Source organism: Apteryx rowi, unplaced genomic scaffold (genome assembly GCF_003343035.1).
Source record: "Apteryx rowi isolate R43461 unplaced genomic scaffold, aptRow1 scaffold_372, whole genome shotgun sequence".
NCBI classification, from domain to species: domain Eukaryota; kingdom Metazoa; phylum Chordata; class Aves; order Apterygiformes; family Apterygidae; genus Apteryx; species Apteryx rowi.
In genome coordinates, this window is record NW_020450219.1 from 369,161 (window position 1) to 384,352 (window position 15,192).

The following is a 15,192-nucleotide window of genomic DNA, read 5'->3' on the forward strand; positions in this document are numbered from 1 at the left end:
AGAGGGATGTGGCACTACTGGAGCAAGTCCAGCGAAGGGCTACAAAGATGATTAGGGGACTGGAGCATCTCTCTTATGAGGAAAGGCTGAGAGAGCTGGGCCTGTTTAGCTTGGAGAAGAGAAGGCTGAGAGGGGATCTTATTAATGTGTACAAGYATCTGAAGGGAGGSTGTCAAGAGGATGGGACCAGACTCTTTTCAGTGGTGCCCAGTGACAGGACACAAGGCAACGGGCACAAACTGAAACACAGAAAGTTCCATCTGAACATGAGGAAAAACTTCTTTCCTGTGAGGGTGACAGAGCCCCGGAACAGGTTGCCCAGAGAGGTTGTGGAGTCTCCTTCTCTGGAGATATTCAAAAGCCGCCTGGACACGATCCTGTGCAAGGTGCTCTAGGTGACCCTGCTTGAGCAAGTGGGTTTGACTAGATGATCTCCAGAGGTCCCTTCCAACCTCAACCATTCTGTGACTCTGTGATATCTTTCTCTAATCATTTTAAAATGCAAAACATTGATACTATATCCAAAGACTTTGAATTATTATAATGTTAAAGTAGAGAATAAATTATAGGAACAAGACATTTCAATATATTAAATCTATCAATTACTTTAGAGTTTTAACTTTTCAGATACATTCAGTTTTCCATTCTGAACATTGTAGGTGGCATATAGCTTTCACAAAACATACTCTAAGTATGTATGCTTTTTAGGAGACACATAGCCTTATAAATTTCAGTAGGAAATCTAACTTTTTGGTGAGAATCTTGAATTCTGTAATAGCTTCAGATAAATTAAAATTAAAGAAATTCCACAATAGAAAGAATAATGTGCAGTAACTCTGTTATATTAGTAAAACATGTAATTTTTAAGCAGTTCAAAAACTGACTGCTCATATTTTCAAAATCAGTTTTTGTTTTTCTTTTTGAAGAAAAAGTAATATTCTATGGCAAGAAATGAATACAAGGGTCTTTAAACAAGAAAAAGACTGCTAATTTGATTTACAAAAATATCACCCATACTTTGCTAACTGGAAGTTGAGATGCCATTACTCCAAACACAAATTCTAGTGCTTATATTCAAAAGTTCTCATTCAAAAGAGAATATGTATACTTAAGAGGCAAAAAATTTACTTCATAAAAGTTGAGTATGAGGCTGAAYTGCTAAGTCTGAGATTTAAAGAAAGGCACAATACTACAGCCAAAACACATTTACATCAAAATTCTGCAACATACAGAAAATGCACAGTTAGGTGCTTTACCTCTAATGGAGTCTGCAGTATTCCAGCTAGTTGCTTTGCCAGTTGCATATGGTAATGGGTACCAGATCCATATGTTTCCCTAGTAACTGGATTAGCTATTCCCATACTCAGCAGATAGGATTTGAACCTAATAGTCTAAATAAAAAAATAATAAGGTATATCCACTAGTGAATGATCCTGCTTTTTAAGTCTTTGATTTTATTACTATAATATATTTTTGGTGAATAAATCCAATCAGTTTACTACCARTAAAGTCATTTACTAGCAAAGCAAAACAAAGGCAAGACTAACATAATATACTTTTGAACAGCAAACCAATGAAATACTGAAAACTGTCACCATCCTCTACTGAAAGGCAGTAATATCTTTGCTTTTAAGAAGGGGTCAAAAACAAAAGGTAACATTTTAGCCACTTTACCTAGAAGTAAAACAGAAAAACCCAACGATACTAAAGTGTTCTTTACTAACATGAAATGTATTATAAGGATAGCTTTTTGCTTTGCAGAGGAACGTTTCTGTTGACTCTAAAACCAAAGTTGATTTACCTCATCCTCAGTGATGTCACCTTGTTTTTCTTTAATTTTATTAGCTATTGACTTGGATAACTCCACCATTTCCTTAGCCTATCAAGAAAGACACATATGTAAGTCAACTTTCAGCTCAACAGAGACAATGTGCTTAAAAGTGAGAAAACAAGATACATGCCATACCTTCTGCATTAGTTTACTAAGGTCCTCAAAAGCCTGCAATGAAAAGCAGATATTGCAGTTAAGTGTAATTACATCATTCAGGATCATAGATACAGTGAACTGCCTCTGTCCACCTACCCAGGATATACATAAGAGCTCCTATGACTTTAGATTAGTGTATTACAATTTAAAATTTTATATAAATGGCTTATACATGAATAATCTGTTTTATACACACCTTAAAATCAAAACTAGACAAGCCAGAAACAACAAAGAATGAAAAAAAAATCTGACAATCGCACACTTTTCTAGCACGCAAACACTAGTTCAATACGATTTAGAGGGTTCATATAATAGGAAAGAACTAATGAGATATTAAGACCCAGAAAACATTATTTTCACCAACTTTATTATGCTCTCCTAAAATATGGGGGAGGACTTCTGAGTGATGGTGGCAGGTTTCTTTCAAGGAGTTAACCCTCCCTGAAGGAGATGTGTTGTTAAATGTTACTAAGTTAGTAAGACTGAAGTTAATTTAAAATGAGCAAGGAAGAGGGTATCTGCTTTCAGATATATGCTTAACTGAAGAGACAAAAAGCCTGAAAATGTGTGGCAACATCTTTCCATTTAAATATCTCACACACAGAAACAGTGATGCTACCACAGCAAGCAAAAAATCAGTTAAAATTAGAATGAAATTTGGTCCATGAGATAAACCATCAGATAAAAAATTTGGATGAAAAAAATTACATAAAAAGCATCCTCTGAAAAACTCTAATTGTTGGGTCTAAGAAAAACAAAATATCTGCTAAAGTAAGGGAAAATCTGATTTGTACAAAATATCAAATTTTAACTCTAATGAACTTTAAAACTTTTTTCCTCAAAAATATGTAATAATCTGGACTTCAACCATAGGACCATGATTATATCAAGTCTACTCAGCTTAGTAAATTGCTACAGTCTCAAATACAAAAACACCACAACCACACCCTGAGGGCATTTTTAAGCTTAAATAAAACATATTTAAAAGAAAGCTGAAGGTATACTAACATTTAGAAGTTTTACAATTACATAAAGATAACCAACTAGCAGAAAAAATAACCACATATTTGATCAAAAAACCCCTGTGAGTTAACAAACATATTAAAGCCATTAAAAAGCAGCTCTTGTTTCTCCTAGCCTCAGCAACACAAATTCAACCCTCTCCCCAGACTCTCGAATACATCACCAAGTGCCTGGGTGGGTAGGTGGTCAGCCATGCTGAACAGCCTTTTTTTGAACAACTGGTGTGAGAAAAASTCCAGAGCCTTTTCAGGTAAAGCTTGCCAGAGAGCAGCACCCAGTCCTCTCCACACCCGCAAATAAAGCGAGTTCAGTTAGAATGTGTCTTCTGGCCACAGACACCTCTGGCCATCCTTGCTAATCCTACAGTAATAACAGTGCTGCTTCTCATGCGCTTTAACAGTTTCCTAGCTGATTCTGCCTAATCTCCCACTAGAAATACACATTTTAGCAGAACTACAGCAGCAAGGCCAGTTGTGTCCATCTATACTTAGGCACCTGACTCAGAAGCTTATTGGTCCAAGGCTCCACATGCAAAGAAGAGAAAAAGATGGGGGTACAGGGTTTACTTGTCATTTGAATTCCCTCCTAATGGTGCCAGTGTTTCTCCACGGACTGGAGAAGTTTCTGCTGACTTGCCTTCTCAAGCTTGGTACCTCGGGCACGTATGCAAAATTAAGTGGGACAAAGCTGGATCCAAATGGAGAAAGGAAAATATACTACTTTATGATAATAAYCTACTAATATCAGAACAAAGGGCTTCTCATTTAAAATATTTTTCTTTACTTCCTAATCTGCCAAATTTCCTAATTTACAATGGATTTCCCAATCTCTGGTGTAAATTAAAGTGCTTCTACTGTACTTCTATATTGTATCAACAAATAAAAAGTTTTCTRTCAAGGCTTTTCCCAGCTCATTTCTAATCTCAATAACAGGCATGAAAACATCATTCATCAAAAGAACCCCTGATTTAGCTAAATAAACAGCATGCTGCATATAGCTCCTCCTCTGCCTGACTCCCCGAGGGCAGCCTGGAAACAAAGGGGAATGTGCACACACCTAACAGGAACTTCCTCAGATAAACAAAAGGCTGCAGAGCTGCAGTCTTATCAGCAGCGAACAGCAGACGCAGGAAGCCTTTTCCTGGAAGCCAGGGCACTATTTTTTTTTTAATTAAGTCATCTGTAACATTCAAAGCTGGAGGAAGGCAGGATTTCACTAGTCACGGTTTTCCTCTGTTCATATGACACACATAAATGGATTTCTTTCACTCTCTAACAGAGTTACTATGGAAAAAATAACCAGACAATACCTTTTGAACTATATGCAACTACAATACACATGTAACTACAATACACAGAACTTCATTCATTATATTCTTCATAAACAGAAAAAAAAGTTTAATCCTAGCAGTAACTGAAACAGCATACTGTCTACAAAGCTACCATAAATTTCTTATAAATCAGAACAGTGAATGCCTTTTTTATTGTGGTACTATGAATCCCATAAAGTTCTGCCATAAGAATTAATCCATTTTAGTTAATTTATGACTACTTTCGTTTGACATTAATCCCTTACCGAGACAGAACCAGACAATTTTTGAGGATATCACACCCAGATATATCTAAGAGACTTTTAGTAGAGAAATTAATATTTTCTATTGTTCATCACTATTGATATCTGGAATTCAAGTACTCTGCTGCTTCTGGGGAAAGGACAGTCTCCATCTAGCCCAAAGATTTTACACAGATACTTGTAACATCTTGCTGGCACCTGGACTACCGAACATTTTGCTGTAATTAGAAGCTTAAATCTAACATTTAAAAACTGAGTATTTATCTGATGGAAATTTACTGTACCACAGCTATGTGCAGATGTTTAGACCAGCATATTCTTTTTAATACATATTAAATTTTCAATTTAAACAAAATTGGCTGCACACAGAGAGGAAAAAAAAACCCTGTAATGGACTCTTTCTGAAGAAGCCTCTGTGTTCTGCTTCCCAGGATGGAAAGCCACTGAACTCAGATTTCTAATTCTAACAAAATTAATTTATAAATGCACCACACTGGTTCCAAAGAATAGTCTTCTTGAAAGGAACTGTTTAAATGAAATAACCTTACATATACTGAAAAAGCTAGTTAAACAAAGTAAATAACTGTAAATCATACACCCATAATCAATTCATACTCTCAACATCAACAACAAATAATCTCAGCTGCCCCTAAAAGAAATTGTGAATGAATGTAAATAGCTCAGACAGGTGGCTGACCTTGAAACTTTAGTAGTATTTACCTCAGAAATGTTTTTGTCAGTCTCTTTTCTTTTTTCCTCTAATTTCCTTTCGATCCCTACAATTCCTACAGCCCTTATTCTTCCTGCCTGCAAAAGAAAATAATGTAAAGAATCAACATAGGAAATGCTAAGTTTTCTCATCCACCTCACTATGAAAAAGCTCATATTAGAAAACAGAAAAAGTTCCCCCAAAGAACTGATATCACACATACAATATTTCATATATATTGCTTGAAAGTCTTTTTTAAATCAGTGTCAAACAGTAAACAATAAATGCAAAGCAAGTATGAATTTGCTGTAACATATGCAAATAATATAATTAACATATTGAAGCTATTAATATAGTTATGCTTAATAGACTGATCTAGACTAAGCATTTCAGCTCATCTCAACTAACACCTCGCAAGTGAATGTGARCATCTACACTACAGAGTAGTGGAAATGCCTGAGTGTATCTAAACACAATTACCTGAAGAAATTTAGCCTGAGGAAACAAAGCTACAGCAACATAGTGCCATGTACAGCCTAATTTACCTTGCTGATAAGCATCAGCATGGAGGTACCTAAGTCTGAGATGGAGATCTTTTTGTCTGCTGCTGAACGTGTTTTAAAAAGGCTGGTACCTAAGTGGCATTGTTGCCAGCCCTCAAATCTCTGCCTGCAAAGCCTGGCACTGCTGGTAGTGATTTGCTGTAACTTCAGAATGAGAACAGGAGGTAAGGCATCTTCATTAAGTGGTTCTTGACTCAAGGTATCTACTTTCCCATCAGTCCATCAAATGCAAGTGTGTCTATATGTACTATATTTATAAAGGAGAACATACATGATTYGACATTGAGCCAGCTTTAAAGTATCCTAGTTCATTGATGGTACTACATATGCAATAAAGATACATAAAAACAATAACCACATGTTTATCCAGAATATATAACCCAGAAGTATGCAGACAAATTAAAGGAGGCAAGCTAACATACGATGAAGAGATTCTTCACAATAACAATGGTCCACTTAAAATATACATTTAAGAGAGACACATACAAGTCCGAACAGCTATATAAAGGTTACATGTCATATATTTGACTTCCAGACACAGAAAAACAGAAAAGAAATCACAGTAAGACCAAAAATCTTCAGTCTCAGGTCTATCGTGCTGAATAAAATTATAGGTAAACATACATACACACACACACACACACACACACACAACTACATAAAGAATAGAGCTCATTTTTATTTCATTCAAGTCTGAACACACTCAAGGAAGTTAGGCCACTCTGTCCTACATAAACTGAAAACTGCAAAGGAAAAACTAATTTATGCCAATGGAGAAATGGGCAAAGTAAAGCTGAATTCATGCATGTCCCCACAGGGCTGGTTAAAGAGGCATGACTGATGCAGCATATGGAGTGGCACGAAGTGGAAACAAGAGATTACAGATTCAGCACTTAAGCTAAACAAAGTGACGTAGGACATAAAGAAGAATGTCAGAAGTTCTACACGTACCTGTGGGTTCTTGTTAACTTCAATGGTCTGAGAAGCAGGCATGTTCTCCCATCTCCTCTGTGTGATTTCTTCTGATAATCGTCTATAGAACTGCAAATGTTAAAAAGTGACAACAGATGTTTCGTTGTGTAGCGTATCTCTGGGTATTTTTAATGCCTTGATGACAGATGAAACAAATTTTACTAGAAGACAAAGCATGGTAAGACCTACGCATTCACAGTATAACATTCACTCTTTGGAAACCAAGAATTTCCAGTTCTCGAAAATACACACATGAGAGGATAAGCCACATCAGTTACTAGTTAAGCTTGCATGAATACTACTATAATAAAATCTTTTGCAGACATTCAAAGTCTTCCAAGACATACCAAAGTTAAAAAGGTCCAGGTTTAGTTATTGCTCAAAGATGGGCTTTTAAAAGGTAGGAAAYTGATCAATCCAATTACTACTGATCTGTTAATGCAACAGTGTAAAGAGAACCACAGTAGACCAATTACACTTAGTTGTTTTATGCTAATACTAAAAGGTGGCATTGGCTAATTAGCTAATAATAAGTGTATCCCACTGAACAACATCCAGAAAGAAAAGTCTGTTCCATACTCCTCGTTGTTCAAAGTTCACAGGAAAGTATTCTGAAGTAATAAACCAAAGATCAGGAGTACAACCAGTATGCTAGGCAACCAATCAGCAGAGTGTTTGATTTTCAGACATGAACAATAAAATTAAAATAAATAAAGGTATGATTAGGCAAAACACATACAATTATAACTAGGCACAAATCCCCACTCTTCATAAGCTGGAATCTGCTCACAAAGAAGTGAAAGTAAGTCTGGTCCAGCACATGCATTTGTAGACATTTATACTTCATTCAAGCTGAAAGTCCAATTTTCCACAGTGATAAGACTTTCTTCATGTTGTAAAATCAAAATTCACAGGCTCTTCAAGCAAGAAGCTTACACTGTGAAACTTTTTGCAGAATGCAGTGCATTTGGGTTTTTTTTAAGGTAATTCTTCATTTAAAAATATTACACTTTTTTTTTTTTTAGAATGCTCAAAGCCTTTGAGATTAGATGCAAATAAAAATCAAGATTTATAAAACATAAATGAAACACACATCTCTGACAATAAAAAGTATGCAGCAATAAAATTAGAGAGCTGATTAGGAATAAGTTGCTTCATTCCTATTCAACAGAGAGTTAGGTACAAAGAAACAAGCTTTATTCTGTTAAACATTCAATAGATCTCAGAGTCACCATTTTGGAAAACATTGTGTTCAATTTAAAACATAAGATGTGATATATAAGATTATCTTTAAACTATTAAAATGATGCAGCCTAATAACATTTCCTGACATTTTGGGAATTCTATTTGTACTATTTAGCTAAAGCATAAAACACTGAATAATCATAGTGTTTCTCTTCAAAAACAATTTGGGGAAAAAGATCCCTCTTGAAAGTAAACATGAAAAYATGGATAATTGTCACTAGCACAGCAAGAGCAGAAAGGTGTGTCCAAAGATCCAATACTGGGTTTGCATGGTACATAACTTACCTCAATCTGACCATGTTCTTTGAAAGAAAGTTTGATGTAGGAATATTTGCTGCTTTGGAATGGACCAGGCTCTTTGTTTGAAGAAGCAGGATGAAGATGAACTACTATTTTGGCACTGAGAAAAAATAAAAGGAAAGAGAAGAAGAAACTTTCTCTAATATTTAAAAAATTGTTTCTACAAAGTTAATAATTTAATTAAAATATGTATTAACTTTACCTCACATAAGAATTAAAATATATTAAATATTGCTTTACATTTGTGCATAAACAACATTAAGTATTTTGCCTCAATATTAAAGCAGRTGTTGCATAAAAATATGACTGTAACCTCTGAAACAGCAATATCTCACAAATTTAAAATGTACACACCATCAACTCTTAAGAAATAAATTTAATAAATTTTAACATTTCAAGCAATAATTTCTGAAAATGTTAGCTGAGGTACAAACTAATTGTCAAGCAGTGTATTTGATTTGGCTTTTAACTTGCAATAACTACTGCCAAAGTACACTATCTTTGTCACAGAAAAACAAAAGGTTTCAATATTATGTTTAACTTATCCCACTTGTATGTGTCACTAGTGACCAGTGTATGTGAACTTGTCCAAAACCAACATTCAAAGGTAACGTGCAGGGAAATAACAGTCTAAAATGATACCTACCAGCAAAACAATTGTTGAGACAGCATTATTTTAGGACTGTAACAGACCACTGTCACAGCATGACTTCAAGTACATCACTTCTATTTCATTTTACAGATACTTTTTTTCATAAGTCTTTATTCAGTTGATTTCTCCAGCACCAGTGAATTACGTGATCTCTGCTGGACACCTCCAGCATATTACCTTATTCTACCCATCTGACTGTAGGCTGGAAGCAGATGTAAACTATTCATATTTCCCCAGTTAAGCTTTTTCTCCTGTTCTGGTGAAATTTCTTTTGCACACATAACCATACTGATTCATCTATCCAGGTGAGTGGAAACACTCGAGTTCCTTCTAACCTTGTCTAGCATTTCCAAGCTAAAAATCAATCACATGGTCATGGAAAGTTATATAAACCAGGATCCGGCAGAGTTTCTATCCCCAACCAGTTCTGTGGCATAGAAGACTAAAATCAGCTTTCAAGTTTAGATCCAGCAACACCACTATGGCATTGCTGGCTAATCAAATGAAAATGGCAAGCTAGAGGATGGCTTTTAATGATTACGATATGATCTAACAAATCAAATCAAACACACAATTTTTGTCTTGACTCTCCTATGCATTTGATCCTTGCATCTTAAGAGACAAAACCAGGCTTCTGTGGCCATCAATCTGGAAATTTGGATTACATCCTGAACTTACCATAAATTAGTACGCAATCTTGCGTATGTCACATAATTTATATGCCTAAATTATCCAGCTGAGAAAGTCAGAATGCCTATCACCTTACCTTTTTCCTATCCCAGCTGCCTGCTCTTCAATGAAGACAATCTGAGACAGAGGTACAGCAATGCAGCATTCCTAGAAAAATCAATGCAAACACAAGAGAAATTAAAACTATTTCCCTGAAGATTCTGTAAAGCCAAATGTTTTCTTTTAACTTTTTAAAAGCAACACTGATTTCTATACATGCTGCTAGAGGCACTCCATATAAAATACTCTGGTAATAGTAGAAATAATCTATTAGAGAGAAATTCAAACAGAAAACACAAACTTGAAGCTGAGATTTAGATAATCAAACAAGAGACTTACATGTCAATGTGTCAGTTTTAGACACCTCAGACTAGATTCATAAAGGATGTAGGAATTTGATAAAGCTTTAGAATCTAAGTTCAAAATTTAAACCCTAAATTTTCCACACTACTGCAACTTATCCCTGTTGGTGCACAATGCTCACAGGTTCTTAAAATTTTGCCTTTCATGTTACCTGGGGAGCTAAAAATCATACCCAAAAGCCCCAGTCTTGTCAATGCTGAATATCTAATAAACTAGATTATTCTATGAGTGGTGATACACTGATTAGGAACTCCTCCATCTATCTCACCCCCAAGGGCTTGATCCAGCAGTTGATGCATTTCAACACACATTTATTGGACTCGCTTTACACAAAACAGAGCAGGGCAAGAAACAGGAATGTATCCATCTGTGGGAGACTAACCTATCCAGGGTAAATTTTTTCCATAGGTATTTGAGACAGAAGTTGCTCCAGGGAGCAATTCAAAGCATCTGGTTAGGTGCCTGATCTCACTTTYGTGAAAACCCTCAATGTTCCCTTCCATGCAGTAGCCTGGTGATTGACACAACCACCTATAACATGGGAAACATGGATTATATTCCATCTCTGAACCTAGCTCTTGTGTCAGCCATGAGGGTGTCCCGAACATCAGGTTATAATGTACACTGTTATGGGGTCTTCTCAGTCCCTACTACCAAAATCATTCCTCTTTGCTCAGAATAATTAAACACTCACTACGTCAGAGATTAGGAAAGAATACTTGCAAGATCTCCTGCTAATGAGCAAATCTTGGGAAAAAAATGTGGGTTCCCTGCTCTAGAAACTCTAAATATAAACTGTTTGGATTCCTTTATGGCTCTAGATTTTAACTGATATATAGAACTGTTACTATTTGTATAATACCCACATAGCTCTGGATGCCTTAAATACAGGCAAAACAATGCTCCTGTTAAAAGAAAAAAGAACTTTTTAAAAATAACAGAAGTTATACTGTGTATATTGTGTATAAGTATACATATTGTACACACATTTTCAAAATGCTTCATTCATTGATAGTTCACAACTAAAAAGTTATGAACTTATTGTAAGCACGGGGACTTACTACCACCCTCCTAATGAGAGAAGCAAGAGGAAATGATACAAGAGAGATGAGTTAAAAATGCAGTGGGAATCTGAAATCAAAGAATTTATCTGGATGTGTTTCTTGATGTCCAATGCTCACATTATGTACCATTTCATGATTTGAAACGTTGTACAAGTCTAGCTATGTAACAAACTTAAAAGAATTATGTAATTTTTATTTTGGAAATCTGTATTTTCTATACTATTCCAACTGCAGATGGTATGTAACAATATCAGCTATAAAACATAACTGTCTGTTTTCATAAAAAGGTTTGTGATGTTAACCTAATGACAGGTAGCACCATTTATTACTAAAGTTTGCTGACACAGTAGAAGACTGTCTACAAGTTTATTCCTGGTAAACTAGCCAAGGTTTCTAAGGTTGATGTTATATTACAGCTGAGCTTAGCCAACAACTCACTATCAATGTAAGAGGCCATTGTGCTCCGTTTCATTCCTAAGAGCTTGAGAAAAGAATCAGCCTCATTTACCATACTGACAAAGTTATTTGTGTACCACAGATTAACACCCCCTCCCCCCAAAAAAAMCCAACAATAACAAACTGGCTCTGCTGAGACAGAATTAGGTCTATACCAGATCAGCACTGAGTAATTTCTGTCGATCTGCTGGCCGTGTGTTCCTTCTCTTAATCAAGCCTGGAGCTTGTCAGAATCTTTGCTTAGTTAAATTAATTTGCTAACTCAAAAGAAAACCATTTTCTTTTTCTCCAGGATTCTTCTCTGCTGATTTAGTAAATTCAATGATCTTGGGACAGCAGAGGGAACCATGGGGCCTAGGAGCACGGAGGGAAGTGAGGGAGAAGAAAGGAACAGCCTCCTTTAGGTGGGAAGAAGAGAATGGGGATATGGATGGTTGTTAGACTGGTTCAAACCATGATGTGTAATGTTACCCTAAGCAAATAAAAAAATCTAAGTGAGAAGATCAGAAGCAGTACACATTGCAGGACACACCCATCTCTTAAGAGATTCTGATGAAGAAATAGGAGGTGATATACAGAGACAGTTTAGCACAGGTAAGTTATCTCACACTGACTGGGCATGAAAAAGTTAATTTATACAGAATAGCTCATGATCTGGACAATCAACCCCACCCTGGAGAGCAGCTCTCAAAACGAAGCATTTTGAAAAATTTCAACCAAAAATAGTGCTGCTGTCTCTGAGAACAACTGCTAAGGAAAAAGATATGTTGTTTTGCAAAAATAAAACATCCCGGTGACCTTTCCTTTAGAAGGCTCTTAGCAGCTCTTCGCTTTGGAGCAAGGATGTGATAGTTGGTGGGGAATGACCTTTGGGTGTGGGAGGCACTTCAGCTATCCTTGTGAAAATCTACTCCAGCAGAGAAAAATACACATTTGAAAGTTGTCATCTGCACATCTCTGTCTAAACTTTGGCTTCCATGGCTATGCTTTCTTAAAGATTGTGTTCAAAACAAGCATGATCCAACCTGGTTCTGAGGAGGACTTTTCTTTCAATTGCAGCTTTAAGATGGTGTGTGTTGTGTCAGTCTACATGTATGGCTTCTTATGCTTTCAATAACATCCTTACAGCGTTCATGAAGTTTAGAGAAAAACTACCTATGTGTGTGTTGTAGAAAATGAAAATTTACACGATTCATTTCCATCCCTCCTCACCTCTACATGATCATTCTATTAAAGCAGAATTGTGTAAAAGAACATGCCTTGTACATAATTTTCTTTCCACTAGGAGTCAAGAAATGGACTATGCTTGTAAGACAAAACACACACAAACGAAAGAAAAAGCTCCTCCATATATGCGGTTTTTCATTGTAAGCTACCTGTTGTTTATTATAGAATTTACAATTGAACACCACACAAGAGAGAAAGTGGGACTTACATGATTCTTCTGATCCCTCCAGATTAGTCTGTGTGTGCTAAGCAGTAATACCCCACTATCAAACCTCACCTAAATGGGAAAAATAGAACAGATTAACAACAAATGTAACCAGTAAGTTGCATAAATATTGATTTTGGAAACATTACACATTATCACAACACAGCAATCAGATTCAATAAGCCGATATTTTGAGAGCACTCTCTTTTTTCAGATAAATGAAGTTTATGAAGCAATAGAGAAAACTAGTACAAAAGGATTAGATATATATATATAAACTTCCTTTTTCAACTGTATAAACTTTCCCCCAGGAAATCCTGAAGGAACCTCCCTCCATATGCTGTGTAAGATATATAAACACTCTGAAATATTATATTTAAGAAGGGCTATTGGCTTTGGAACATTATTTGCAGACAAAGAAAGCAAGTTATGCAAAAAAGCAAAGCTAACTAATAAGAATATGTTACGCACAGTCTGAAATCTTCTGGCCTATCAAATAGGAGTACTCCTCTACCCATTTTATTGTTGAAAGAAAAAGTTCCTTTTTTATCAGAAACCAATTGCTATTTGGAAAACCTGTGTTAGTAAATCACTTCCTACTTGTAGAACCGAGGCAAGTTTTTACAGCTTTTTGTGAGGGTATGAAACTATTCTGGTTCAGAAAAAGGAAGAGAGATCAAGAGTTAGTCCAGCAAGGAAGAGAAGCAGTAACTGGGTTGGTTCAGAAAGATAAGAACAAAGGGCAAGACAACACCACTCAGGATTAAAGTTAAAGGGTATTTTATGGCTACCAGGATGACCCAAGTGTGAAATATGAGACATGCCTAGTACATGAGATCAAAGCAAAAGAGCACAGGTTGTTGTGTGGAGCAACATCAGGGAGGGCTGAGCCTTGGACCAGGAAGATGGTGAAAACCCAAGCAATGGGTATCAAGTTTCATTAGCGCAACACCAGCTACGCCCTGTTGGGACCTCCACCCTCCACAAACCCTGCGACACCCACTGCCCGAGATCTTTCTTGCTCCCACAAACCCTGGATCTCCTCCCAACAACCTTCCTATAGAGTCAAACCCTGTCAGACCCCTGGATCAAAACCTACTCCAAGCACATCCCAGACACCTGAGTGATGCTTCTCAAAGCCACCTCACATCCCTTGCCTGATACTGCCAATAACCAGGCCCCTGACATCTCTCGTGTGATATCCCATAGCCAGATCACATCCCTTGTCCCATACCCCATGGCCAGGCCCCTCACACCCCCGCCCCCCACCCACAGCCCTGTCCCCCGTCACCCCCCGGCTAAGCCCCTGGGGGTCCCCGGCTCCGCCGCGCCCCGTACGGCCCGCAGCGCAGCGCGGTGCAGCCCCGTGTGCCCCTGCCGCCCGCCGGGCCCGGCCGCGCCGCCAGGCCCCGAGCGGCGCCGCCGCAGTCACCTTCTCCTCCCCGTCGTAGACGCGCACGCCGCGCTGCTGGATCACCAGCGTCTCCCCCAGCTCCAGCAGGCCGCTGGCCCACACGAACCTGTCCATGGCGGCCCCCCTCCCCTGCCCTCCCCTCCGGGCTGCTACCGGCACGCCAGGCCGCAGCCGCCACCTCCCCCCCCGCCCGCCGGGCAGGCGGGCCCCATCCCCGGCCGCCTGCCCGCAGCGGCGGCCGCGCGGCGCCATCTAGCGGCGCCCTCGGGAGCGGCCGCCATCTTCTGCCGCGGCGGCGGGGTGGGGCGGCTCGCTGAGGGAGGGAGGCCGCGGCGGGGCGCCCCGGGGGACGGGGGTCCCGCGTCCCGCCTGGGCAAGGCCACGACGAGAAACCATGGCAACAGCACCGCACAGACAAGTAGCGTGAGACACTCTGCTGCCGAAAGCCGTGCGCTCAGAAATACAGCACACGGACCCGAGCCAATGTTACGCTGCGGTCCCTTCCCAGGCACGACCCGGCCTCGCTCCGCCAGGCGGGGCGCCGCAGCCCGCCCACCAGGGCAGCGCGGTGCACCGGCAAAAGCCCCCTGCAAAAGCCCTTAGGTGCGCCTCAGTCGCTCCGAGCGGTCGCCTTGGCGCCTTTTTAAAACGCGTCACAGAACGCTGCAACAAGGAAACTTTCTCCCTGCACCTTGCGATTTGCTTTGAACC

At 38.6% G+C, this 15,192-nt stretch overlaps 1 protein-coding gene across 2 annotated transcripts in view; it reads right to left on the bottom strand.

The window, feature by feature from the left end:
- Positions 1 to 14,631, bottom strand: part of VPS36 (vacuolar protein sorting 36 homolog) — a 24,700-nt gene extending 10,069 nt beyond the window's left edge. Inside the window, exons 1-9 of one of the 2 annotated variants that reach the window (XM_026073697.1) lie at positions 14,500 to 14,631; positions 13,071 to 13,139; positions 9,790 to 9,860; positions 8,357 to 8,471; positions 6,806 to 6,895; positions 5,303 to 5,389; positions 1,967 to 1,999; positions 1,802 to 1,879; positions 1,257 to 1,391 (exon numbers count right to left, since the gene is read on the bottom strand). In XM_026073697.1, the coding sequence (XP_025929482.1) occupies positions 1,257 to 1,391; positions 1,802 to 1,879; positions 1,967 to 1,999; positions 5,303 to 5,389; positions 6,806 to 6,895; positions 8,357 to 8,471; positions 9,790 to 9,860; positions 13,071 to 13,139; positions 14,500 to 14,595 (774 nt within the window). In that variant the 5' untranslated portion in view covers positions 14,596 to 14,631. The remainder of the gene's footprint in view (positions 1 to 1,256; positions 1,392 to 1,801; positions 1,880 to 1,966; positions 2,000 to 5,302; positions 5,390 to 6,805; positions 6,896 to 8,356; positions 8,472 to 9,789; positions 9,861 to 13,070; positions 13,140 to 14,499) is intronic. The other variant, XM_026073698.1, reaches the window with a different exon arrangement.
- Between the last annotated feature and the right edge of the window lie 561 nt (positions 14,632 to 15,192).